Source organism: Protopterus annectens, chromosome 1.part0 (genome assembly GCF_019279795.1).
Source record: "Protopterus annectens isolate FY-2018-M chromosome 1.part0, PAN1.0, whole genome shotgun sequence".
Classification (NCBI taxonomy): domain Eukaryota; kingdom Metazoa; phylum Chordata; order Ceratodontiformes; family Protopteridae; genus Protopterus; species Protopterus annectens.
In genome coordinates, this window is record NC_056725.1 from 812747 (window position 1) to 839785 (window position 27039).

The window sequence follows — 27039 nt, forward strand, 5'->3', positions numbered from 1 at the left end:
TGCTCACAGCTGCATCAGAAGACAGCAACCAGGAGGGTGATCAGACTGGCCATGGAGATGTACAACATTCAGGGAATGGACAGCTCAGTCTTTGTGCAGAGGACTTAAATCCATCTGGAGCTAAAAAGACGTGAGTTGGAGGCCAGCCATTTGGACATGGCAGTTGTGGAAAAGGAGCGACGGAGGCAGCATGAAAAGGAGATGCTGACTGATAAGAGTCATGGAGGTAATGAGGAAGGGAGTAACTGAACCCCAGAAGCACAAAAGGTCAGTAAATTCCTTCCGCATTTTACAGAGGGGAATAATTTTGATAGTTTCATTCATATGTTTGAGAGGGTATGTAAACAGAATGATGTTGACCAAAGGCTCTGAGTACGGTTCCTGATCCCCTTTCTCCATGGAAAAGCTGTAACTATTTTGTCAAAAATGTCTGACGTTGACTGTTTTAAGTATAGTGCTGTTAAGAAGTGTTTGTTAGAATTCTTTAAGCTAACACCTGAAATTTATAGGAAAAAGTTTTGTGAGCATAGACGCAAGGCAAATGAAAGTGTGTGTGAATATGTTGCTGAACTGAGCACTTATTTTCATAGGTGGGTGAATGAGTGGATGTCTGGTCACCACTTCTGAAGGGCTAGCAGACCTTTTGGTGAGGGAAGAAGCACTTAGCACTTTGCCTGAGGACATGAGGATCTGGTTAGCTGATAGACAATGTGCTACTTCAGATGAGTTGGGGAAGAAGGGAGACCTATACCTAGCAAGCAGGTTATCCCTGCACAGGAAGGGGGACCCCAGTACTGCTCATGGGTCTAAAGGGAACACATGGTGGGCAGCCCAGACTGCCCCAACAGAATCTACCAGTAGCAGGGAAAGCCACTAGTCCAGGTACACGTCCAGGACCTAGGGTTAAATGTTTTAAATGCAACCAAGTGGGGCCATATGGCATAAGAATGTCCATGGAGGCAAGGTGGGGAACAAAAGTTGAGATAACCAGTAAGTGGGACAGAGAAAATGCCAATAGTATGTTGTCTTGAGACAACAGGGGTACTGAACTACCATCCTGCAGATGTTCTGATAGGGAAGGATTTTAATGAGGCAGTATTGTGTGTTAATGCAGTTACATGCAGTCAGGCTTCCAGACAAGCATCTGGGTCTGGTAGCCTGGAGGAGACCCAGACAGAACGCATATTTGCAGCCAGGACTACTGAGGGGGTTACTTCAGGGAGGAAGCTACACTGTAGCAGTGATACTGAAGGTGAGCCACAGCTGCTTGTGGGTACTGATGTTCCCTTGGACAGAGTGACTGCAAAGGTAGAGATGAGTAGTAGTACCCAGGCTAACAGTGAGGCACCACTGTCGGAGGATGCCAGACTTCCTGTGGAAGGGGAGCTGGGAAGGGTTATAAAGAGAGAGTTGCGACAGGCTCAGCTCTCAGACCCTTCATTGCAAGGCCTGAGGCAGGAAGCTAGTGAGGCACCTGATTCTCAAGGGAAGGGGGAATCTGTATACTGGGACAAAGGGTTAGTGTATAGAGAGTGGACCCCCTGAGGGAGGGCTAGAAGGTGAGAGAATACAGCAGTTGGTAGTGCCTAGAGCCTACCATCTGGCACTTCTAGCCATAGCCCATGATATTCCCTTTGCAGGTCATATGGGCATAAAACATACAAAGAGACGTGTTATGCAGAACTTTTATTTGCCTGGAATTTCCAGAGATGTAACAGGGTACTGCAGGACCTGTGAGCAGTGCCAAAAGGTAGGCAAGGCAGGAGATGAGGTGAGAGCTCCTTTGATGCCTTTCCCTGTGATTGAGAACCCTTTTCAGAGGGTAGCTATGAATATTGTGGGGCCTATGAGTACCCCAAGTTCCACAGGGAAAAAGTATATCCTAGTGGTAGTAGATTATACTACAAGGTACCCTCCATTGAGGCAGAAAATGTGACAAATGCTTTGTTTGAGATTTTCAGCAGGGTAGGTTTCCCAAGAGAAATACTGACTGACAGAGGTGCCAATTTCATGTCAGACCTGCTGGCTTGTCTGTGGAAGTACTGTGGGGTGAAGCAGCTGAAGACCACCCCCTACCATCCTCAGACTAATGGTCTTGTTGAGAGGTTAAACTGTACAGTCAAGTCCATGCTACAAGCATTTTCAGACCAGTTTAAGAGGGAGTGGGACAAGTTTGTCCCATCTGTTGTTTGCTTACAGAGAAGCTCCCCAGGAATCCACATTTTGTTTACCATTTGAGTTGCTGTATGGGCATAGGGTGAGAGGACCTCTAGATTTAATTCGTGATGGGTGGGAAGGTGAGTGTGAACCTCACAAGGAGTCTGTTGTGGCATATGTCCTAAACCTCAGGACAAGGCTCAGGGAACTCATGGGTTTGGCCCAGGAGCCCAACAACAGAAAAAGGTATGATATGACAGGAATGCTCAGCCTAGAGAGTATGCTGTAGGGCAGCAGGTAATGGTTCTCATTCCTGTCAGGCACAACAAGCTGTAAGCAGCTTGGGAGGGACCCAGCAAGGTGGTAAGAAAGGTAAATGATGTTAACTACATGGTGGAATTGCTAGGCAGGGGCACAAGTTGTACCATGTTAACATGATGAAACCGTACCATGATAGGGAGGCCCTTGTGCTGAGTTGTTGCAGTGGCTTGCAGGAGTAGTCTGAGGGAGATCTGGTGACTAATCTGCTCAGTGAGGCTCGGACACCTCAGTGGAAGGGGTAGCAGTGTGCCAGCAGCTATCTCCTACCCAAGTTTCAGAAGTCCAAGCAATGTTACAAGAGTTTGGGGACATGTTCACTGCGAAACCAGGGTGCTCCCACCTGGTGCAGCACCAGATGGATACAAGACCCCAAAGGCCTATTACTCAGACCCCTTATAGGGTGCCTGAGAGAGTCAAACAGACTCTGAGGGAGGAGATACAGGTGGTGATGTAACTAGGGTTAATTCAAGAGTTTAACAGTCCCTGGGCCTCCCCAGTGGTGCTGGTGCCAAGGAGGATGGCAGCACCAGGTTCTGTGTGGACTACAGGAAATTAGTCACACAGAGTCAGATGCTTACCCCATACCTAGGACAGATGAGGCCCTAGAGCAGCTGGGTGGGGCTAAGTATCTTACAACCATTGATCTTACCAAGGGTTATTAGCAGGTGCCCTTGACTCCCAGTGCTAGAGAGGTCAGCCTTTGCGACTCCTTTTGGCTTGTATGAGTTCACAAAGATGCTCTTTGGGATGAAAAATGCCCCTGCGACTTACCAGAGGCTGTTAGATCACATCCTAGCAGGAGGGTTTGCTCTTGCTTATCTAGATGATATTGCCATCTACAGCCATTCCTGGCAAGAGCACCTTCAACATATCGGGGAGGTGCTGAGCAGACTACAGAGGGGAGGGTTGACCATTAAGCCGAGCAAACATCAGGTGGGTATGGCAGAGGTCTCTAGGCTGAGATCTGGACCCTGTAGTATTGCCAGTGGGGAGTCTTATTGAGGATCTGGAGAGAAAGGTGGAAACCAGCCCAGACTGTGATCTGTGTGTGCTCTTAAGGGAAATTGTATTTTACTGTGTACCTTCCTAATGTGGATGCCCCTCACTGGTGTTAGTGGTGAGGATTGAGGCTCCTTGATTGCTGGGCCAGTGCACGGGTGTCACATGGTGTATTTACTGAGTGAGTGGTTTGTAAGGTAGTTCTGAAGTCCCTTTTTGGGATGAAAGCGCTAAATGCTACCTTTACCTTTCAATAAAACTGGTAACCATTGCCTGTATTTTTTATTTTTCTTTGAAATTGTGCAAGGCCTTCCTTAAGAGTACCTTTTTACTCGGGTCCCCTGTTAAAGATTCTACCCCTCCTTGAGATTTGACTGTTCTGAACTCCATTTGAACCTACAGCTAAGACTGACCTTAAGTTCTTGTTCTGGAAACAATTTTTTCTGGTCACTAGTACTTCTGCTAGATGAGTATATGAACTCCAAGCCCTCTCCACAAGACCTCCACACGTGATCTTCCATATCAATAGGGTTTCATTATGCACAGACCCTTCTTTTTTACCTAAGTTGGCTTCTCATTCCAGCACAAATCAGGTCATCAATTTTATCTGTATTTTTCTGAAATTCTCAAATAAAGGAGAATACATGCCACATCTTTTGGACATACATTGGCAGCTTAGATTTTATCTGCACAGATCTCAAGATTTCAGGAAAACTGACTATTTGTATCCCTCTCTAAGAACAAATTGGGTAAAGCAGATTCTAAACTGATCCTGGCTGAATGGTTAACTGATTGTATATCCCTTGTTGATAAAGAGTCTTTACCTAAACCCCCCAAAGCACATTCCACTGGGTCCATAGCCACTTCATCTCCTTTTTGGTCAAGAGCATCCATAGATGATATTTGTGCCACTACCACTTGGTCCAGTCCTCCTTTGTCACTCATTACAAGTTAGATGTACTATCCAGAAATAGGGCAACATTTGATTCTGCTGTACTTTGGAATATCCTTCCATGAGGATCACCCACGGTTCATGTAGCTGGGGAACTCTGTCCCATCAGTTGAGGTATGAATGAAGATGACAACATCATGTACAAAATTATGTACTTACCGTAACAATGTATCTGTATTGTCCATTTTCATTTTTCGACTCTCCACCCTCCAAACCCCCCTTCCCTCTCTCCCTTGTGAGGCCTAAGGGATGTCCCATTGGGAACCCACCTGTTCCATATTTTGAGCTCCAGCCTTTTTTGTATGTCTGTCTGTATCTTATATCTTCATCATAATATGATGTCACGTATATGTTAATGTTGGGGCTGTAAATTCGATCTGAGGTATGCCAGGATAGTGGGGTATAATGGGTAAAGGAAGGAGCTCAAGAGTTGGATCTGTGAGTGTACCAAAAGGCATCTGAGTCAGATCCGAGACCCATCAGTTGAGAAAGAATTAAAATGGAGAACAGTAATGCATTGTTATGGTGAATACATAAACTTCTCCATTAAATATAGAAAATCAAAAGTTAAGTCCTTTGGGTTCTTATTCAAAAGCAACACTAAAAAAGACTGACTTCTAAGATGGCTGCATATTGATCAGCAGGTTGATTTGGGCTCTCCCAGTGTGAAACAGAAACTGTGAAAAAATACCAGTGAAGTTGTCAGTTTGAGTAAAATGTGGTTACTAGCCAGAAAATTATGCCTGCAAAGAATAAATTTGGCGAACCTGAAATTAAATAAGTCTGAAAAGAAGAAGAAAAAAAAGTTCAGGTTTCAGCTTTGGCACAGGAGATGGCTTCCAGTAGTTTAGAGGAAAAATAAATTAATTGGTAATTAAAATACATGAAACACTGAAGGAATAGATAGTCAAAAAAGGCTGGAAAAATCTAAGAGCTTTAAGTAGCCATTCAGATGAACTGATAAATCTGCATAAAATCAAAGGTTGAAATGGAGAAAAGGCTGGCTGAACGTGAGATTTCTCAAGAGCTGTTTCGAAAAATAGTAGAGCTTAGGAGAAGAGCACACAGTTAAAACCTGAGATTTTTTGCACAGACTGCATTAGTTTTATGAAACTACAAATAACTGGACTGGTGTTTCATTGCAAGATTTGTTAATTGAGATGGCTGTTTGTTCCAAATCTAGCCACAACAAAACGGTCAAGACTTGTAATAGTCAAGATGCAATCATACCAGCAGAATTAGTTGCTCCTGGCAAAGTACTATGACAGAAAAGAAAAGTGCTAAAAATTAGGGACAGCAGTGTTTGTGGAAAATGAGCTTCTGAACACGAGGCAGAAGAAAAAGTTTATTCCGGCACTCTGGGGATGATGAGAGGCATATGTGAGATTCAAGCTGTTGTATCTAGTTGTCTTCAGAATATTATTTTTCTGGAGGATCTTCTCACAATGACATATCCCTTTGAGAGACTTTGCCAGTGAAACCTTTTCCATTTTTCCAGGGGAAAATGGTTGAGAGACAGAAAAATCATAGGGGTTTTTGTTCTTACTAATGTTTATATAAATGAATGATGCAAATTGAATGCTATACTGTAAAACAGTTTTGCATAATGTACATTCACAGGTATTTTAAATAAGAGGTAGAAGGATTCTTATCAATGACTGCTGTATATATTAAAGACGTTAAAGCAAATATTTTTCTTTGTTTTAAGATATACAGGCTTAGTTAAAGGCTAGACAGAAGCAAGTTAAAGTTAATATATTGTGATCTTGGGCTGCTGGAATGGGGGGGAGGTGCAAACGTGTATTAACCATTTATGTAGAACAAAGATAATTCCAAATTTTTACAGGGGAAATGTCTAAATTAAAGTCCCTAGTTTTAAATTACAGTCAGTGTTTCTTAAGCAAATTGTATTGCATAATAAGAGAAAATGACGAAAGGCATACAGCTATAGTACATTTCTTGCATTAGTAAAGTTATTAGCAATTTTTTTCTCATTAGCTAATGCACTCGGTGGGAGGTAAGACATTTGCAGGTGTTTGGACATGGAGAGTCTGAACATTGTATTAGTGAAATTTACAAATATTCTTTCAGGCATCTGCAAAGCTAGCACATTTTGTCTTCTCTCATTGATGGCTACTTTTACTTGGAAACAAAATATGTACAGATGAAGGCAATTAAACCTGAGAGCTCTGAGCAGTCTTTGATTAAAAAAATGGTAAAAGGTACATTGAATTAACATTTACAGTTACAGTGGCAAGCAATTCAGTAAAAATGTTTGAAACTGTGGTAAGTGAAATAGTTATACAAGTAGTTGCCTCTCCAGCAACCTTAATACTTAAATGCATTTAGTATAACAGTGCATAAGCTACTAATTTAAAGTTAGCTAGTGGACTTTTTTTCTTAGTGCTAGGAGTTAGTTTGCTGAAAGTGTTCAAGCTGTTTTATACAAATGAGAAGAGAATAGAAGTAAGAAAAGAACATGTAACAACCCAGCTAAGTGGGAATACAGGCTGTAAAATGATGTAACCGTAATTGTAGATTAGGTAATGCCTGTAGTTGCAGCCTTCGGTTTGGGGCAACTGCTGCTACCTGGAGGGGTAAACTTAAATTCTTGAAAATCTATATAGTCTTGTGTGTTTGTTCTAAGTTAAAAGGAGATGTGAGGGTTCTGAAAATTTTAGATTTTTTAAGTGTTTTAATTGAAGCAAAAAGTCTTACTGTGACTCAAGTCAGATGGAGATGAGAAGAAGCAGTTGCATTAGAAATTAGCTTGCCAAACAGTATGTGCATAGGTGCAAAAAAGTTGGAAATGCACATTGAAAGGAACTGTCATAATAAACTAGGGTAATAGCTTTCTGTCTTAATGGCTGTTCTGTCTATAGTATGGAATGTAAATGGCATTACAAGCACAGACAAACTAAGGAGTATTGAATCATATTCGGAAATGTAGTGTGTAAATGGCGATGATGCAGGAGACATGTTAGGACAGAAATGGCATGTACATTTCACAAAGAAAGGATTTTAGATTAAAATTCAACAGAGTATCAGGGAGAAAGGAAACGCGAGTCAAAATACTGATTGTTAGAAGGACTGTAGTTACAGAAGAGGGGAAAAAGACATTAATGGTAAATTTGTGATATTAATGTGTTATCGGGTGGAAAAGAGGTTTACACTGGCATATATTTATATTACACCAAAAACTGGTATTATGGAACTTAAGAAAATTTGGGTGGAGGGGACTATTCAGCTTTTCGTTAGTAATATTTATGGGTGGGGAATGAACATGATTTTCCATAGTGAGGATGTATCATGGAGACCTAGAAGAGACATATAAACAAAAGAGGGTCGATTTTTGTAGAAATATTTGAAAATACTACTATGGAATATCTGAATTTAGTAGTAGGAACCTGGGCTAGTTTGCACAGAAATGACATTTTGCATGTGTATTTAATAGAAAGCTTTGTTGACACTCACCTGATAAATGTTTCAGATCATTCCCATATAAAAACTGAGATAAAATGAGAAGAAATGAAATAAAACAAGACATTGGAGCTTTTTAATTATATGTTAAAAAGAGAGGAACTTAAGGAATGAGTAGTAGAAATGATTCAAGAGTTATTGGGGGAGATACATATTCCTTCAGCAGGATAGATATTGAGTGGGATATAATGGAAATAGAATTTAAATGAGAGAGTGAAAAATGATGAAGTAACAGGACTTATTTAGATGGACTGACAAAGGTTAAAGTATTGCAGAATAAGGGGTGGTAAAGGGAAATTAAGGGAGTATTTGGATATTATGCATAAGTTAAGAAAGTTGTCTGTTTTGCAACTATTTTTTGATAACTCCAGAGGACAAAGGCTTTCAGCATAAGGACTTGGGCAACAGAAAGTAAAAGGGGTAGTTGCTAAACTAATGGAACATATGACAAAAATAAATAAATACAGATCCTGTAGAGGTATTAAAGACATTTCAGAGACTTCCAAGATGGGTGCACACTGATCAATAGAATGATTTTAGCTTTCCCAGTGTGAAAACAGAAACTGAGAAAAAGGAGTCCATTGAAAATATTTTTGGTAAAATTCAGTTACTGACTAGTAAATACACTGCATGTATGCCAGCAACGAAGACAGTTGCAAAACCTGCAAGTAAATCAACCAGACAAGATGAATTAAAAACACTGTTTGGAAAGGATTCTGGTGCTGTAAAACAAAAATCAGTTCAAGCTTCAGCTTTGGTTCAAGAGATGGATTTCAGTAAGTTAGTGATTAAAATAAATGAAACATTGAAGGAATCTATCAATTTAAGCAACAAAAAGTTGAAAAAATAGAATAAGCTTTAACTACCTGTTCAGATGAACTGATAAAACTGCAAAAATCAGAGGTTGATATGAAGAAAAAGCAGGCTGAATATGAGGATTCTGAAGAAGAACTGTTTAAAAATAGAGTTAAAAGAAAGCAAGTGCAGAGAAAACCTGAAATTTTCTGCTGTAAGAGAGAAACTGGAAGGAAAAGACTGTATTAATTTTATGAAAGCGCAGAGAGGCAGGTGAGATTCGAGTTGCTGTATCCAGCTGTCTTCAGTGTTTTTTCCTAGAGGATCTAAGTTCATTTTTGCTGCAAAATAGGCTAAAGAGGAAATAAGGAATTTATCCAACAAAAGTGAGTCAGCAAGTGACTTGGACGCTGCTTCTCATTCTTCTGATGGTAAATTTTATAGAGAGGCTTTTTCAGTGTAACCTTTTCCAGTGTTCCAAAGGAAAATGCTTGAGAAAGGAAGAAGAATGAACAGGAGTTGTCAAGAAGAATTAGCAGTACCTTGGCTTGAACCAGAGTCTGGTGTTGAGAGATGGAGATGAACAGCAAGAAGATCAGCAATTTTTAAATTAATCAATAAATGGAAGACTATAAAAGATCTTATCACATTAGTGAAATATGGTTTTGCAAGAAAATATGGCTAAAAAACACCGGACTTTTGTTGACTTTGTTGAACTTGTGGGTGGGCTGTAAAGCATATACCCCAGTTTATATCATTAATGTTTAGAAGGACACTAAAAGGGAGAAAACTATAAGTAAAACAATTTTTGCTCATATTAGCATTTGTATAAAACATTCATGATGTAAACTGCATGTTATATACAGTAAAGCAGTTTTGTGTATTGTGTAGTCAGGAGTATTTTAAATGTAGGAGTCTTCTCAGTGACTGTTGTATGTGTTAAGGATATTAAACAAGTACTGTTTAGTTGTAGGAAATATAATTTTACAGAATAACGAGAAAAAAAGGCTGAACAAAAGCAAGTTTAATGTTCATATGCTGTGATATTGGGCTGCTGGGATGGAGGTGGGGTGTAAAACTGCACTGATTATATGTAGAATTGGGGTATTTTCTCTCTTTGTTTTTCATATAGGCTTTAAAAATAAGGCACAATGATGAAAGACATGAAAATGCTAGTTTTCTTACAACTGAAAAATTGGCATGTTTGTTTTCCATTGGCAAATGTTCAGATGTCTGCAGCGGAGTGAAATTTACAAAGACATGTTGAGTACATTTCCATGGAGATGAGCTGTCTGCAGAGGCAAGTAGTTAATCTTGAGAATTCTGAGTATTCTTTGCTGAGGGAAATGCAAGGGTCTGTGTTAAATCAGAAAAGCTTAAAAAAGCGAACGCTGATTTATCGACCCTCTTTAAGCAAAAGCTGAAAATCCTGAACACTTGGAACAGCAGTTTTTTTTTCCCAGGGAAAAAAATTGCTGTTTCACAAAAAAAAAAAAAAATTCAAAACGTTATGCCTGTCACACACCCCTAAATATACCAACTCTGAGACCGCACCACAGTAGAGGAAATGGCAAAGTCCCAAAAACAGCCTAGCAATTTTTTTTTCCCTTGGAAAAAAATCGCTGTTCCGGGTGTTCGGGATTTTCAGCTTTTGCTTAGAGGGTCAATAAATCAGTGTTCGGGATTTTCATCTTTTGCTTAGAGTGTCAATAAATCAGTGTTCGCTTTTTTAAGTGTTCGCTGACTTTAATATAGACCCAAATGCAAAACACAACAGTACTGTGAAAAGCAATTCTGTGAAAAAATTAAGTTTGAAATTATGGGATGTGAATAAGAGGTAACCTCCCTAGCAGCCTTTAATGCAGTTAGACAGTGTACTATTTAGTTTTTAAAGAAACTTTTGGGAGAACTAATCACTTTTCATAAGGGAATATTGTTTGTAGGTGGGGACTGGAATTTGATTTGCAATAGTGAGGATGCATCGGGGGACCTAGAAGGGATAATATAACAAAAGAGGGTAGATTTTTGAAGAAATTTATGAAAATATTTGCTATGGAAACTGAATTCAGTAATAGGAACGCTGACATAATTAGTATAATATTCCTTGAGTGACAATAACTGGGCTAGACTAGATAGAAATTGTATTTTACTGGATCATGTGGATTTAATTGCAAGCTTTGTCACGCATCTAGTGACTATTTCTGATCATGCACCAATAAAAACTAAGTTAAAAGTGCAGAGTAATGAAGTAAAAATAAGACACTGGTGCTTTCCCACCTACCTGCAAAAAAGAGAGGAATTTAAGAAATAGATAGTGGAAAGAATTCCAGAATTATTAGGAAAGATGGGAATATCTTCAAAGGTTAGGGCTAGTGACTGCGATAAGATAAAAATGGAGTTTAAAAATTAGTGTTGAAATAAAAGAAAAAGAGAGATGATTAAGAAGTAATAGAAATTACTTAGAGGGGTTGACATGTATTGCAGAATAAGGGCAATGTCACAGAACAAGAGGGAGCAATGTGGGAGTATCTGAATAATATGCACTAATTTAGAAAGAATGCAGTTAAGCAACTATTTTCCTCCATAACATGAAAACGTTTGGCACAATGACTTAGGCAGCATAACGTCTAAAGGGTTGTTCCCAAGCTTAATGAAATTATAACAAGAAAAATAACCAGAAATCCTGTAAAGGTTTTAGGGATATAGAATTGTTCTGAAAAGTTGTATAAAGCGGAGCAATATGGAAATCAAGAAAGAGTACATATGGAAATATTTATAGAAGATTTAGTTATGCCAAGATTAGAGAGAGATGAGGCTCAACAACTAACAGCTAAGATAAGAGGTGATAAGATATAAATCGTGATGTGTAATCAATCTTCAGGAAAGTCTTCAGGAACAGATTATATTCATGTGGAAGTTTGGAAATTAGGAGGGAAGAAAATGATAAAGATCTGGAAGATTTTGTTTAACAATATTTTAAAATAAGGGGAAGCACCAACATCTTGGAAGAAAACTGTGGTAGCTGTATTACCTAAATATGCCAAAAGGCCTACAGACCCAGCTTCATATAGACCCATTTCAGTTTTAAACCACAATTATAAAGTGTTTGTCTATAATTGCTAAAAGAATGGCAATAAATATGGATCAGTTTTTTTTACAGGGTAGGCAAACCTTTGACAACATTAATAGGACAATGATGATTCAGAGAGAAGTAGAAAGTAGGAAAATACATTTGTTGTTGTTGGGTCTTGATGCAGAGAAGCATTTGACAGAGTAAGTTGGGATTTTATGAGTAGGGCATTGGAAGCATTTACATTCTCTGATACAATGTTAATTAGATGGATATATGAAGGATCAGAGGCAATAATTAAAGTTGGAGGGTTCCTATCTGATAAGCTGTGTTTCAACAGAGGAACCAGGCAGGGGTGTCCTCTCTCCACTTTATTTGTTTCATATTTAAAGCAATTGACAAAGGAAACAAGGGGCTCAGAAATACAAGGATATAATTGGTATGATAATCAAGAAAAGTTGGCTTTATTTGCAGGTAATATGATTTCATACCCGATAAATCCAGAAAAGCACATCTCAGTGTTGTGGAACATTTTAGACAGTTTCAGGTCTTTTTGGGATATAAAATTAATGAAGATAAAACAAAGGCTATGGCCGTAAGTTATGTATCCCACACATGAATTGGTTCAGCAATACTCATGTTTATGGGAACATAATAAGACAAAATATTTAGGCATGTGGACTAAAAAGGCTTCTGTTATGGCAGCTGAATATATGTGTGAAGAGACTAAACAAAAAATAATATAAAAACTAAGAAACTGGAAATTCTTATTTATGGCTGTTAAGATACAAGCAGCAACAATGTTTTTAGTTCCTTTAGTCTTATATATGGGTCAGGCATACTTTTATCAACCTGAGGATATGTTGTAAATAATTAGTAAAGAACTGAGGAAATTTGAGTTCTTTACCAATCCAATAGAACAAGGTAGTTTAGGTGTACCTGATTTGAAGAGATATTTTAGAGCTACATAGTTGAAACAGAAGATTATAATTCAAAGTGGAAAGGGGGGGGTGATGATGATGAAACAAGGGAGGGTGTTCAAGAAATAGAGAGAAAGTGATGTTGGATGCAGATTCTTTAGGAGAATAAAAACTATACAGAATATTATATTCATAAAGTAACAAAGTATTCTAAGAACTAAGCCCATATGGGAATGGAGAAAGGAGATTTTGCCAGTAAGGATGACTGCAAATAGGTGTACAGGTACAGAAAATAGGCAAGAGAGGACTGGAATTTACTAGAGAAACCTGGCAAAGGAATCCAGATATTGGAAGCAAATAACTCAAGCAGGAAAGGTAATAGTGTGCGATGAGGCCAAGCATTTGGATTGCAGGCTAGAGACTGCCTTTCCTACCAGGACTTGATCTCAAGAGTACAGGCAAGGAGAAAGGGATAAGGCAGTTTTAAGTGAAATACCTCCTCTGGTAGAGGTTTTAGTTGAAACTAGAACAGAAGCAGCTGTTAATAAGGGGCATATAAACTATTGCATGATAACTATAAGAATTAATCAGAGGAGGTTAGAAAAGATTGGGAAAGAGAGACTGGAAAAGCAGTTTACAAGAAAACAGTGGGAAAACCTATGACTCCCAAGTATACAGTCAAGTCCCGAAGGTATCTTTACTTGGAAGTGTTTGCATGGGTATTTTTATACCCCAGGCAGACTTCAAAGAATTTTTCCTTGACTAGGTAGAACATTTTGGAGTTGGGATGGAGAAGAAAGAGGTCACTGGGGACATATGTTTTGGGAGTGTAATGAGTTGGCCAATTTTAAAAATTCCGTACAGATTATGCTGTCAGAAATCTTGGATGAGCTTATGTCTGTAAGTAAGGAATTGGTTCTTTTGAGCTGGGATACAGTATCTGAATTGCCTAGATATAGTAAGTCCTTAAGTTTAATTTTTAGGTGGCAAAAAAGCTGTATTTGAGTTACTGAATCTTATAAAAGAGATAAAAGGACTGAATGAAGGATGTTTAGAAAAGGGAAGGAGAAAATTACATAGGAGTAAATAGAAATTGTGGGAACAGTACATGCATAGTAATGAGGTTTAAGGGAATGCAGGAATTCAGCATTTTTTTTTTGTAGTGTTGGACTGATTGCAAAGAAAATATATGTGACATATGTTGCGTTCAAATGGAAAATATTAAAATGGTTTGTTTTATTTTCTGTTAATTTATATTTGGTTATGTCGTGTTAATTTAATAAAGGTATTTAAAAAAAGATATTCCTACATTTTATAAAAAAGTTTATGAAGCACAGGAATATGATGGAAACCAGGAAAAGGCATCGATGGAAATATTTATGGAAGACTTAATTATACCAGGGTTTAGAGGAAGGTTAGACTTTTAATAGCTAAGATAGGGAGAGAAAAGAAGAGCTAGAAACAAGAGCTAGAAATTGGAAAGTCTCAAGAAACAGATTGTATTATTTTGGAAGTTTGAGGTAAGAAAATGATAAAGATCTGGAAGTTTTTTTAACAGTATTTTAAAGGGGGGAGGGGGGAGTACCAACATCTTGTAAGAAAACTGGAGTGGCTGTATTACCTAAAATGGAAAAAGATCCTATAGTACCAACCCCATATATACTCATTTCAGTTTTAAACCATGATTATATAATGTCTGTATATACTAGCTAAGACAGCGGGAAATATGTTGCCACAGTTGATAGTTATGGGTCAGCATGGTTTTATGGAGGGGATGCAAACATTTCAGAGCATTAATAGGACAGTGATGATGGGAAGTGGAATGTAGGAAAAGACTTCTCTTCTTGTTGGGTTTTGTACAGATAAAACATTCAATAACGTCAGTCTGGATTTAATGAGTAGAGCAATGGGAGCATTTGCCTTCCTGATGGAATATTATGGTTAAGTAGAAGGATATATGAAGGTTCTGAGGCAAAAATTAATGTGGGAAGGTACCTTTCTGACTAGCTGTATTTGAACTGTGGAACAAGGCAGGAAAGAAGTATCTTTGCCTTTGTCTCTCTTAATTTCTCCAAATCTTTTGGGGTTCACAAAAACAAAAGCTGAAACAGCAAATGGTTAACAGATGCAAACAGTCCTCAAATGAAAGCCAATGCACGAAGTGAGCTAAAAATACTTCTTTTAATGGACCAAATTAATCAGGTAAAACACAAACATTCCCATTAAGCGCTTTCATTCACTCTATAGTGGACTTCATCAGAATGTTTGAGCAACTGTTTTTTAGACTATTTAAATATCTTTTGGTGCCAACAGTCACTCCAACTTCCAAAATTTAAAGTGACCCAGTGCCTGTATTAACAATTCAAATTAACCACAAACAAAAATACAAATTCCCTCACAATATACATGTTACTAAATAACCAAGGTGAATACATATGATTAATTAATAAGTTAATTAAATCAACAATATGAGAGGCTTATACTAACAGTAACATCCAATAAAATAATCAGTACAAATTCATTAAAGGATCGAAGCATTTCATAAAAATTATGGATAATCAGTACATTTCATGAAAAAATATGTGCATTTCATTAAAAAAATATTTATGTCAATACATTTCATCAAAAAAATATATATATATATATATATATATATATATATCAGAACATTTCATTAAAATAAATATATATATATATATATATATATAAAATATGTATGCATAACCAGTGCATTTCATAAATACCCAGTGCATTTAATTGATACATAAATATAAAAAATATATATATTGGGAATATATATCTTTAAAAATGTATTTTAAGAAAATGTATCTCTACCAGTAGAACTTGAAATTGACTTCTATACACAATACTCATAAATATATATAACATAAATGTCTAAATAAATAAATAAATCAAAATGTGAAAATATATCAATATATAAGTATATAATGCATTGTGTTGAGGTATGCAATCATAACTAGGCTATTTAAGTTGTAAAATGGGCTTAATAGAGATGTACTCATTCAGTCCTGGTTCCCTAGCAGCATCAGTGAGTATCTGCCATATGATTTCTCTCTTACCTAATAAAGCCCTTATATTGCCACACCTTGGACTAACAGTGACTTGATCAATTATTGCAAACTTAAATGTATGAGAATCATATTGTCCATCTGTATGTCTATATAGTGCATTAGTCGCGTCCTTAGTTCTAATACTATATAGGTGGTTATAAATCCTCTTCTTAAATTGTTGTTCTGTTTTGCCTATGTAGAAACAAGGACATGACAAGCATTTTGCTATATATATGACATACCTACTATTGCAATTACCTTGCCTAAATGGAATGAGTTCTATTAATATTCTCTAAAGTTATCCCTTCTAAGTCTAAAATCACACTACATTGCTTACAACGACCACATTTTGTGGTATGTTTACTTTGATTGTTTATTGCTCCTAATGTGTGTCCAATCTCTAGATGTTCTTCGTGTTTCACTGTTGCAGTCATTACATTTGGGTTATCTTCTTGCAGGTAGCCCTCAGTCTGCCTGATTAACAAAGTCTTGGGTCCTGCATTGGTTGCTGTCCCTTCTTCCATGACGTCAGGTTGTCAGGGGTATAAAACGTGCAGCCGACGCCATTACATCAGTCTTTCTTGTTGTGCAGTGCCCGAAGCAGAAGCAGTTCGCAAGTGCCGGTCGGCCGACTCCTGAAATTTTCGTTATCGAGTTTCAGAACCGAAGTCTTCAACTAAAGCTAAGTACCCCATTGGGGAAACTTTTTCTTGCTACTTACAGATGTCAGTAAAAGTTAATAATTGCATTACTTGTGGAAAGCAAATACCTCATAAGGATTTTCATTCGTTCTGTATTCCTTGTCTAGGCCCTGACCACGACGTACTGTGCTGTTGGTTTTGTGCTTTATTTAATCAGTGCACTATCTGTCATCGGTATATTTTCACCTCTAAATATTTTGGTTCTCTGTTTAATTATCCAGAAATGTCGTCAGTTAGCCATCCGACTACCGGGATTCCGAAAAAACGCAAAGATAAAGAGGTCCAAAACTGCCGACAACGCTTCTCCTAAGCCAGTCGCCAGTACTCATTGAGGTGCTTTCGCAGCCCCTGATACCCGCTACTTCTGATTCGCAGGCCTCTACTGAGACCCATTCGGAGTCCGGTATGCCGTGAGATACTTCAACTATGGAACCCGTGGATGTCTCTACCTTGGATGGGTCCAGAGCCACTGTGCAGGCACCGGCTTCTGAGGGTGTATTCAGGACTACGAACTTGCATATTAAACCGATGCCTCCTTCTTGTCTTAGGCCTAAATCTCGAACCATGCCTAAAAAAATGACGCCCAGGCCACATGCTCAGGCCTCTATGCCTAAAAAACAAATGATAAGAATGGCTGAAGATCTAATAACTCTAATCAGAGGTAGCAAACCCTCCCTAAGAGGCCTAGGACTGAAGTGGTTTATGAATCTTCTGACCAGGATTCTCTTTTTCTGATTCTTCTGATGATCTGGATTTGCCCTTATCTACTTACGAGGATTCTGATGCAGAGGACTGCATCCCCTCTGCTTCCCTCCAGAGGATTTTACTTTTGGGGAAACCTTACATACTCAAAGGGAGCATTTCCACTTAGAAAGCCAGGATTTTTCTGATTCAAAAAAGAGGCTTAGGGATTTCTTACTCCTACCTCAGCATGGGCCTTTAGCTATTCCTCCTGTACTAGACATTGTTGATGATGCTTTTTCTGAATCTAGTTTGACTCCTGATTCCTTGACTCCTGCTCCCAGAAAACCAGACAGGTACTACAGGGTCCCTGGGTCACACAAGTTCCTTTTTAAAATCCTATTGCGGATCCAGAGACTATTTCACAGGGGCCCAAGGGCATTAAGGCTTCTACTGCTAAAAATCCTATCCCTTCTGATAGAGACTCCAGGGTGCTGGATAGATGGGGTAAGAAGGTTTACAATTCTGCAACCTTGGCCATTAGGGCTTTAAACTGCCAGTTTCATATGCTGAAGTATCAGCAACATGTTACTGGATTGCTTAAACAGAAAATTATGTTGATTCCTGACTGTGTGGAAAATAAAGAATTACAGGATTTAATGCATTCTGCTGAACAAGTTGGAAAACATACCTTGCAATGTGGTTTTTATTCATTTGAGGCCTCTTGCAGGGCTGTTGTTACTGGGTCTGTGCTCAGAAGGCATGCTTGGCTTAAGGAGCAATCATTGCCTGATCATGTTAAAGCTACATTAAATCAGGACCGTCTGTTTGGCAACAAGGCTGAGGAAGTTCTTAAATGGAAGATAAAGCTAAATCTATGCAAGCTGTAAAGATTTCTTACAAGTTCAGCCTCCTAGATTTAGTAGGCACTGTCCCTCTAAGAATTGGTCCTTTCCAGCCCCTTCCAGGTCTTCTCAAGCCAAACCCAGACACAGCAAAAACCCCAGGTTTCAGTCCCAGGGGACACACAGAACTAAGCAGTGGGGGGCCTCCACTTCCAAATCTGGGAGTAATAAGACTCCCTCCTATGGTAAACTGCCTCAGTGACTTCCTTTTAAAATTTCCAAGCACTTATCAACTGACTGCCCCTTTGGGGGGAAGGATTGCTCTTCATGCAAAGAACTGAAAACTCATTACCCAGGACAAATGGGTTTTAAATATAGTGTCCCAGGGATACAGATTTCACTTCCACACATTGCCAACACCAAGCGGGTGGCCCTACCTACCCCCAAATCAGTGGGCAGAGGCCCCAAAACAAGTACTTTCTCTCTTAAGCATGGGGGCTATTCAGCTGGTACCAGAAGAGGAAAAGGGACAAGGTTTCTACTCGAGACTTTTCCTGGTACCCAGAAAAGAAAATTCATGGCATCCTATCCTGGACCTGTCTACTCTAAATACCTTTTTGGAGATTCCAAAATTCAAGCTGCTGACTCCTCACCAATTACTTCCTATGCTAGGCAAAGATGCCTGATTGGCAACATTAGATTTAAAAGAAGCATACCTGCACATCTCAATCAGGGAATCTTTCAAAAAATACCTGCGCTTCAAAGCAGGCTACATGCACTATCAGTTCTCTGCACTGCCCTTTGGCTTATCTACTGTGCCCAGGGTATTCACAAAGTGCCTAGCTCCAGTTATTGCGTTTTGCAGGCAAATAAATATTCAAATATACCCATACCTGGACGATTATCTAATTCATTCAAAAAGACAGGACATACTTTTGAATCATCTGGCCTTTGTACAAAGTGTTCTAACTTGTCTGGGGTACACCATAAATGAAAAGAAATCACACCTGGTACCCTGTCAACAAATTATATTTCTTGGGAGCAAGCTTGAATGCAACTTCCCAAATGGCCTACCGCACGCCAGAGAAACAAATTAATTTGACAACCTACTTCAAACAATTGGCCACAAAAACCCTGCTATCTGCAAGACAAATACTGCATACCTTGGGGTTCATGGCCTCCTGCATTCTTCTAATTCCATATGCCTGACTGCATATGAGGAAACTACAGTGGTATCTAAAATGCCTATGGTGTCAACATTCTCACGATCTAGAAGCAGTGATTCCTATCATATCTTGCCTATGCCTAGAGTTCCTTTGGTGGGCAAAGGCCTGCCACCAAAACAAGGGACTACCTTTCACACCACCCTCTGCCACCCAAACCTTAACAACAGAGGCATCAGACTATGCATGGGGGGCTCACCTGGCAGGGAAGTGCATTCAGGGCAAATGGAACCCAAGTCAAATGCACCTGCATATCAATCAAAAAGAAATGTTAGCTGTACAGAATGTTCTGACAGCCTTCAAGGACCACATTCTTCCAGGACAACTAATGGTAAAGATGGACAAACACCACTGTTGTGTGGTACATAAACAAGCAGGGGGGGGTGCACATTTTTACCCCCTCTGCAGACTAGCCATGGCTAGGAAGTCTTTTCTGCCTTTCTTGGCATGCTGCATCTACAACTCTGACTACAGCAAGTGGTATTTTGAAAATGGATGGGTTGAAGTATTGTTTGGTAATGTTTATAAGGTACTGGTCATTTTTTTTTTTAAATTAGAATGTTTGCTTTTATGCCTACAGATCTTCTCTTTTTTTCTCCAGTGAAATCGATGACAACCCTGATTATGATAATTTGGATATCATGAATCGGGATGAAGAAGAACGTTACTTTGATGATGATGGTGAAGACAAAGAAGATTATGATAATGACTGCAGTGGTTGTGCATATAATGAGCATAAAGAACATGAATTGGGGTCTGAGACTTGAGTACAGATGTACTTAGCTGTTCAGAAACAATATTAGTCATGAGAAATGTGAATTTCATTTTTATCAGTCTGAACTGTAGCTTCATGACAGAATGGCATGACATAGAAACTGTATTAGTTGAATGGTGAGCTGATAATAGGCATGCTCATGAATGATGTGTACCAAGGAACACAGCCTTGAGCTACCAAGTGCACCTACAAGCTCGATTCCTGCCAGGAAAGTTAAATACACTGGCAGATGGACTAAGCAGAAACCTCATGGACCCACACAAGTGGAAACTGGAACCAAGGATTTTCAACATGTTGACAAGCAAGTGGGGGAGCCCAGATATAGACCTGTTTGCCTCTCCCCAGAACTACCAATTGGACAAATTTTGCACAAGGACTCCCCACAATCAAGCCTGGAAAGTGGATGCTCTGTCCTTCAGCTGGAAAAACCTATCAGTCTATGCCTTCCCCCCCTCTGCCTCTGCTCTCCAAAGTACTACTAAAAACCAAACAGGACAAAGCAATGATGATTTTGATTGCTCCAGACTGGCCACACCAACACTGCCCCCTCCTGCGCAGTGTGTCACGGTTATCCCCATGGCACCTGCCTCAGATTCCTTCCCTGTTGTCTCAGCAGGAGAAACAGATTCTGCACCCTCTGCTTCCAACACTGAACCTTGCATCCTGGCTAATTACATAATCTCTCCTTTACTATCCCTCAGTAAACCTGTGATGGATATCATTTTAGAGGCAAGGAGGCCTAGCACTAGAAAATCCTATGCTGAAAATGGAAAAGATTCGATGCCTGGAACCAATCTCAAGGGATGAGCACAGCAGCGCCCAATTTACCTCAGATTATGCAATACTTAACTGAGATGCTTCACAAGGGCCTGTCTTTTTCCTCCATTAAAATCCACGCCTCAGCCATTTCAGATCATTATAACACAGAACCCCCCCCCTTCTCTCGCCCACTTCTCAAGCAGTTCCTCAGAGGGGCCAAAAATTTGAGACCACCCAGGAGAGCTCCAACCCCAGCTTGGGACCTTAACTTTGTTTTGGAGAAGCTTACTCTACCTCCTTTCAAGCCAGCTGTTACTGCAGACTTAAAATTTCTTTCTTGGAAAACAGCTTTCCTTTTAGCAATCACTTCAGCTAGAAGGGTACCTGAATTACAGGCCCTTATGGCAGTGGAACCTTTCATCATCTTTCATGCGGACAAGGGTGTACCTTAGAACCAATCTATCCTTCATGCCCAAGGTGGTATCCAGTGTGGCTCTTAATCAGTCCATTCATTTGCCAACCTTCTTTCCCAATCCACAGAATAAAGGGGAACGGATACTGCATTCCTTAGATATGCACAGACAGCTCAGATGCTACTTGGACAGAACTAAACCTCAAAGGAAATCTGAACAACTGCTGGTAGCATTTGCTGCAGGGGCAGAGGGGAAGGCTATTTCAAAGTCAACCATTTCTAAATGGATAGGCCATTGCATTAATTTCTGCTATAAGCCCCATGGAAAACCTATCCCCCAGGGGATCAGACCTCACTCCACCAGGGCTGCATCTACCTCTACAGCCTTTCTCAAAGGAGTTCCTACCAGGGACATCCTAGAAGCTGCAACCTGGAGTTCTGTACATACTTTCACCAAGCATTATCATTTGCCAATTTTCTCTAAATCCAGAGCTGGCGTTGTCACTACAGTCTTGCAGGGCCTTATAGCTGGTCCTAGTGCTATCTAAATTCCTCCTCCCAATCAAAGCTTTGGGAATCTACCCAAATGTAATGACTGCAACAGTGAAACACAAAGAACATAGTACAGTTGTGTACACGTACCATAAATGTAGATGTTCGAGTGTATTCACTGTTGCAGTCCTAGTTACCCTCCCTCCAGCCCCCCTAATTTCTTTTGGCTATACCTCTACTTTCCTTTACTATACTTAAAAGCCTTTTTGGTGTATTTGCTTTTTTGTTGGAGGTATATCATTGTACTTTTATACTTAATTGCACCCCATTGGGGGGGCACCTGACATCTGGGGCAAGAAAAACTGATGTAATGGCATCGGCTGCATGTTTTATACCCCTTACGACCTGACGTCATTGAAGAAGGGACAGCAAATGATGCAGGACCCAAGACTTTGTTAATCAGGCCGACCGAGGGCTACCTGCACACAGATAACTCAAATGTAATGACTGCAACAGTGAATGCACTCCAACATCTACATTTATGGTAAGTGTACACAACTGTACTTTTCTTCTTTATATTAGCTCCCATTTTGTGAACAAATGTGGGTGCATCACCTATTATTTTCTTTATATCTTGATCTACCACCAAAATGTTTCAATTCTTTCTCACTATATTTTTTTATATATTTAACATATGGGGAGTACTCAAGGACACAAGCTCTATTATATTGTTTACTAGTACTCATCTCAATTTTTCTTAGGTTCTTATTTAATTCCTTTCCAATCAACGGAGGATATTTCTTTCCCCATTCCCCTACTACATAATTAGTGACATCATTCAACGTAGACATGGGATAGCCCCTAGAGATAAACACAGTTTTAATGAAATTAACTTCTTCTATCATATTCTCATAAGTAGATGTCATACGGGCAGCTCTAATACATTGCCCCTTATATGTATTCTTCATCATATTCCTAGGGTGATTACTTGTATACTCCAGATAACTATTTGAAAAAGTGTTTTTTCTAAATATTCTGGACTGGAAACCATCACTAGATTTAAAAATGTATGTATCCAAGTAAGAAATACCATCCAAGCAACAGGTAAATGTAAATTTTAAAAATGTACTAGTACTATTCAAAATTCTAATACCATGACTGGAATGGACCCTATTCCTAAATCAAAGTATTATAAAAGTTCATGAATTTAATACTGTTTCAGTCTTTGATGTCAGCCAGAAGTGCTCTTCGCAGCACTGCACTGTGTCCAGTAATGAATCCTTCTGCAATTCTGTGGAGTTACATATATTGGAAACGTATCTAAATACGATTGTAGAGTCTTTTTATAAGGCCCGTTGCTCCTACTACTATTGGAACTGTCTGAGGATCTTTTTTCCACATTGCTGTCATTTCTGCCTGCAAATTCTGATATTTTATGACTTTGTCTCCCTCTGTACGCAAGACACTAGTCACTGGGTGTAGTGAGTTCAGTGGTCAGTGTTACTTTTGTCTTCTTTTCATGGACCACTATATCTGTTTTTCTTGCACCTGTCTTTTGAACTGTTGGTAATGAGGTAATTGTTCTCTTAGCTTGACTGGGAACATGTGGAAATCTGTAAAAGGGACTAGAATTGTAACTAAAGTAAAGGAAGTCTTTTCTGCCTTTCTTGGCATGCTGCATCTACAACTCTGACTACAGCTAGTGGTATTTTGAAAATGGATGGGTTGAAGTATTGTTTGGTAATGTTTATAAGGTACTGGTCATTTTTTTTAAATTAGAATGTTTGCTTTTATGCATACAGAATAAAAAGTATCTTCCCTTTTTTTCTCCAGTGAAATCGATGACAACCCTGATTATGATAATTTGGATATCGTGAATCGGGATGAAGAAGAACGTTACTTTGATGATGATGGTGAAGACAAAGAAGATTATGATGATGACTGCAGTGGTTGTGCATATAATGAACATAAAGAACATGAATTGGGGTCTGAGACTTGAGTAGAGATGTACTTAGCTGTTCAGAAACAATATTAGTCATGAGAAATGTGAATTTCATTTTTATCAGTCTGAACTGTAGCTTCATGACGGAATGGCATGACATAGAAACTGTATTAGTTGAATGGTGAGCTGATAATAGGCATGCTCATGAACGATGATGTGTACCAAGGAAAGTGCGTGCTTGACAACTTATTATAGTGCCTACTATTTACTGTTCTGCCACACTATACCCCATATTTTTTATTTCTGTTTTATGAGTTTGGTACAGTTTCTCACTTTTATATTGTACTATAATTATCAGAGTAAATGTCAGTGAACATAATATTTAAAAATCCACTTCCAAATAAAATCTGTTATATGTTGATCATTATGTATATACAGACTTTGTTTTGGCACTGTCTGCATTTTCTGGTGCACTTTCTCATTTAGTTGTAAAACTAAGTCATCTCATCCTTTGAGTAAAATCTATGTTTTCATCACTGCATACACTGTTTATATTTAAAGATTAATTTTATTCTTCACGTGCTGTGCATTTCATTTCAATTGAGACATGCATGGGGGATGTACAGATGTAGCTTCTAATGATACCCTGTTTATTTCTGTTTTTTAAATGAAGTATGGGATGGTTGAGATGACTTTTTCTTAGCCAACTGATAGATATGTTTGTACTCAAGTAATTTAAAAAAAGTCATATTGTGAGAAACAGTGAGTAACGAGGATTGTTGAATTGCATACTTTACTAGCATCCCTGCTTTTTCTGATAAACTACTAATCCTTCATAAACTACTGGTCATAAAGCTGTTTTACCTCTTTTGAGACATAGTACCTCCCGTTCACAACCACTTGAGGATGTACATCTGATTTTTATTTTGCATCTTTTAACTGGGTGAACCAGAACATTGTGGTACATTATAGTGGTTTGGAATCACAGGTATTTTTTTCTTTGACTTTTTTCAGCGGTTGATGCCTGTAAAACTCTCTAGAACCCTTCCAAATAAGAAAACTTTTACTTTGTATTTTCTGTGTGTGTGTGGTATGGTAAAATCATGTTATGAGCTCAGCATGTGGCTGCAGTTAGGTGCAGCAAAACATTTATATTTTGGGGCCTACTGCCAGCAATTAAATTAGACTTTGTTGTACCTCACTTTAAGTGAAGAGAGGCATAGCGGCTGTTCCTGTAATTTTGATGCAGAATTCATACTAAGTTCAGGCATGCAAGGAAAAAAAGCTCTGGAATTTAGCAAATGCTACAGAAAATTTTATTTTTGGTTAGATATGTGATGTGAGTTAGAAGCACACCGAATACACGGTGAAGAAATCTTGGAACTGTTGCAAATTGTAGACTGTTGACATGCAAAAAAATAGAAAGTGAGTTGAAGCCACACAAAATCTGGTTATTGACTTAGTTTGTCACTCACTAATGAACTGCAGAATTGCTTATTGAAAATGTTATCAGTTGCTTGTATCAGAGATACACGTTCGTTTTTGGAACTTTTGCATTTTGGTGATGTCCTGCAGTGGGTGAAGGTGGGCCCACACAGGAGAATTTCCTAAAAGGAGACCATCCTGTTTGTAGAGAATCTCAGTCTCATAGATGTATTGACCTTTGCATTAATTTGACTGGCCCTAATACAGTAAAAAGCAGAAATGGGAGCTGTTAATGTTTGGTTATGTACCTTATAGACTGTTGAGCTAGCTACAGTGATTTGCATGTCACATGGTACATATTTCTTCCAGAGAGGTTGTCACATTTACCTTTTCTGTGTCTTATTTATTAAGCCTTATGACAGGACATCATACTGGTGAAATACATGCCGGAACTAAAGACACGCATTCCAGAAGTGAAAATGGGTTTGCTTCCAAGTCTCTGTTTAGAACTATAGAAGCACAGTTCATAGTGCAAATACAACTGATCTGCACCCTCTTGGTATTTTTGTGCTTTAGGTAAATTTGGCTGAAAACTGACAGCTTTGGATCCAGAATTTGTATTGTAATTAGAATAGCTGAAAAGGTTCAGTGTGCTGCATTTCTGCATATTGCTTGAGAAGAGGTAGTAAAGTTGTTTAACATTTTTTTTTTTTTTTTTTTTAACATTTCTCGAAAAGAAGTCAAATTAGCAGCCCTAAAAAAATCAGTAACTGGCCACCTAGAAAGAACTTGCCATTTACTAGATGTGTATTTCTTACAGGAACACAAGGTCCTACTAAGTCTGTATGCTTATGTTACTGAGCTGAATTTTGGAGCCAGAAATCTGCAGTCTTATTTTTTTATTTGCATGATTTATTATGGAGAGAGAGAATAATTTGTGATATAAGAAATGAAACAGAGCAAGCTATTAGAAACAAATCAAACCTTATCAAATTTATTACATTTTTGTAGAGCAAGTAAAAACGACTAGTGCACAGTAAAAGAGAATCGAGGAAAATAATGTATGTGAAATAAAATGAGTCAACAAGGCAAAAGTACAAAATAAAGGCATGGTGTGCTGTAAAGTAATGGATATGAAAATGAGATTCAGCTAGTGTCACCTCATTTTAATTTAAAATAGCAGTAGGTTTGACAGTAAGTGTAAGTTCGAACATTGTCTTGTTTTTATTAGATTCTGCAGAATCTGTGCCTGGAAGTGATATCTTCTAAAATTTGTTAAAGCCAGGACAAATGAGTATGCTGTTGAACAGTAATATGAGCATAATCGTTTTGGAGCTGTTGGAAGTAAAGACTTGAGATAGTAAAATTTGAAAATTCTTCAGACATCTGAAGCAGCAAGAGAGGAGTGTAAGTCATGTTACTGACAAAAATACTGGGAATTAGTAAAACTGTAGAGTTTAATCTAGACACAAGTCCAGACAGTAACATTTTGTTTGAAAATACCTTTAAACAGCTGGGGCTAGATGGGCGTATAAATGGAGCTGTGTGCATGTGCATTATCTGACTTATTCTAGTCTCTGGCTGGTATCATCTGGTTGAAAACTGTTTAACAAGTAAGGCAGCATTAAAAATAGGCTTCATTTTCAAACCATCAGCAGTTAAGTAAGTGAATGAACCTGATATGTTTGGTCATGTGTCTTGCAAGTAGCTAGAAATGGTACAAAATGTATGGTACAAAAGCAAATGCAGCATGTGGAGAAAAAGTCATATTACCACTTAGACATCTCAGAAATTTTAAAGAGCATTAATAGTGGTATCCTGCAGCTGGAAAGGCCACAGAAGTACCTCACAAAGAGGATTACTGGCCTCAAACAGATGCCCTACACTGACTGTCTCAAAAAACTCCAGCTTTACTCTGTAGCATATCACCTACTCCGAGGAGATCTCTGCCTAACATATAAAGCTGTGTTAAACCCAGAGCTGTTGGACATGCTACACCTAAAGAAATCCCAATCTCTC

The 27039-nt window shown here is 38.7% G+C and overlaps 1 protein-coding gene across 3 annotated transcripts in view; it reads left to right on the forward strand.

The window, feature by feature from the left end:
* Positions 1-24016, forward strand: part of CCDC97 (coiled-coil domain containing 97) — a 745255-nt gene extending 721239 nt beyond the window's left edge. For 2 of the 3 annotated variants that reach the window (XM_044077722.1, XM_044077637.1), the window contains one exon: positions 19817-19997. In XM_044077722.1, coding sequence (XP_043933657.1) covers positions 19817-19982 — 166 coding nt within the window. In that variant the 3' untranslated portion in view covers positions 19983-19997. Of the gene's footprint in view, positions 1-19816; positions 19998-23486 lie in introns of those variants that run through there. The other variant, XM_044077557.1, reaches the window with a different exon arrangement.
* Positions 24017-27039: the final 3023 nt, after the last annotated feature.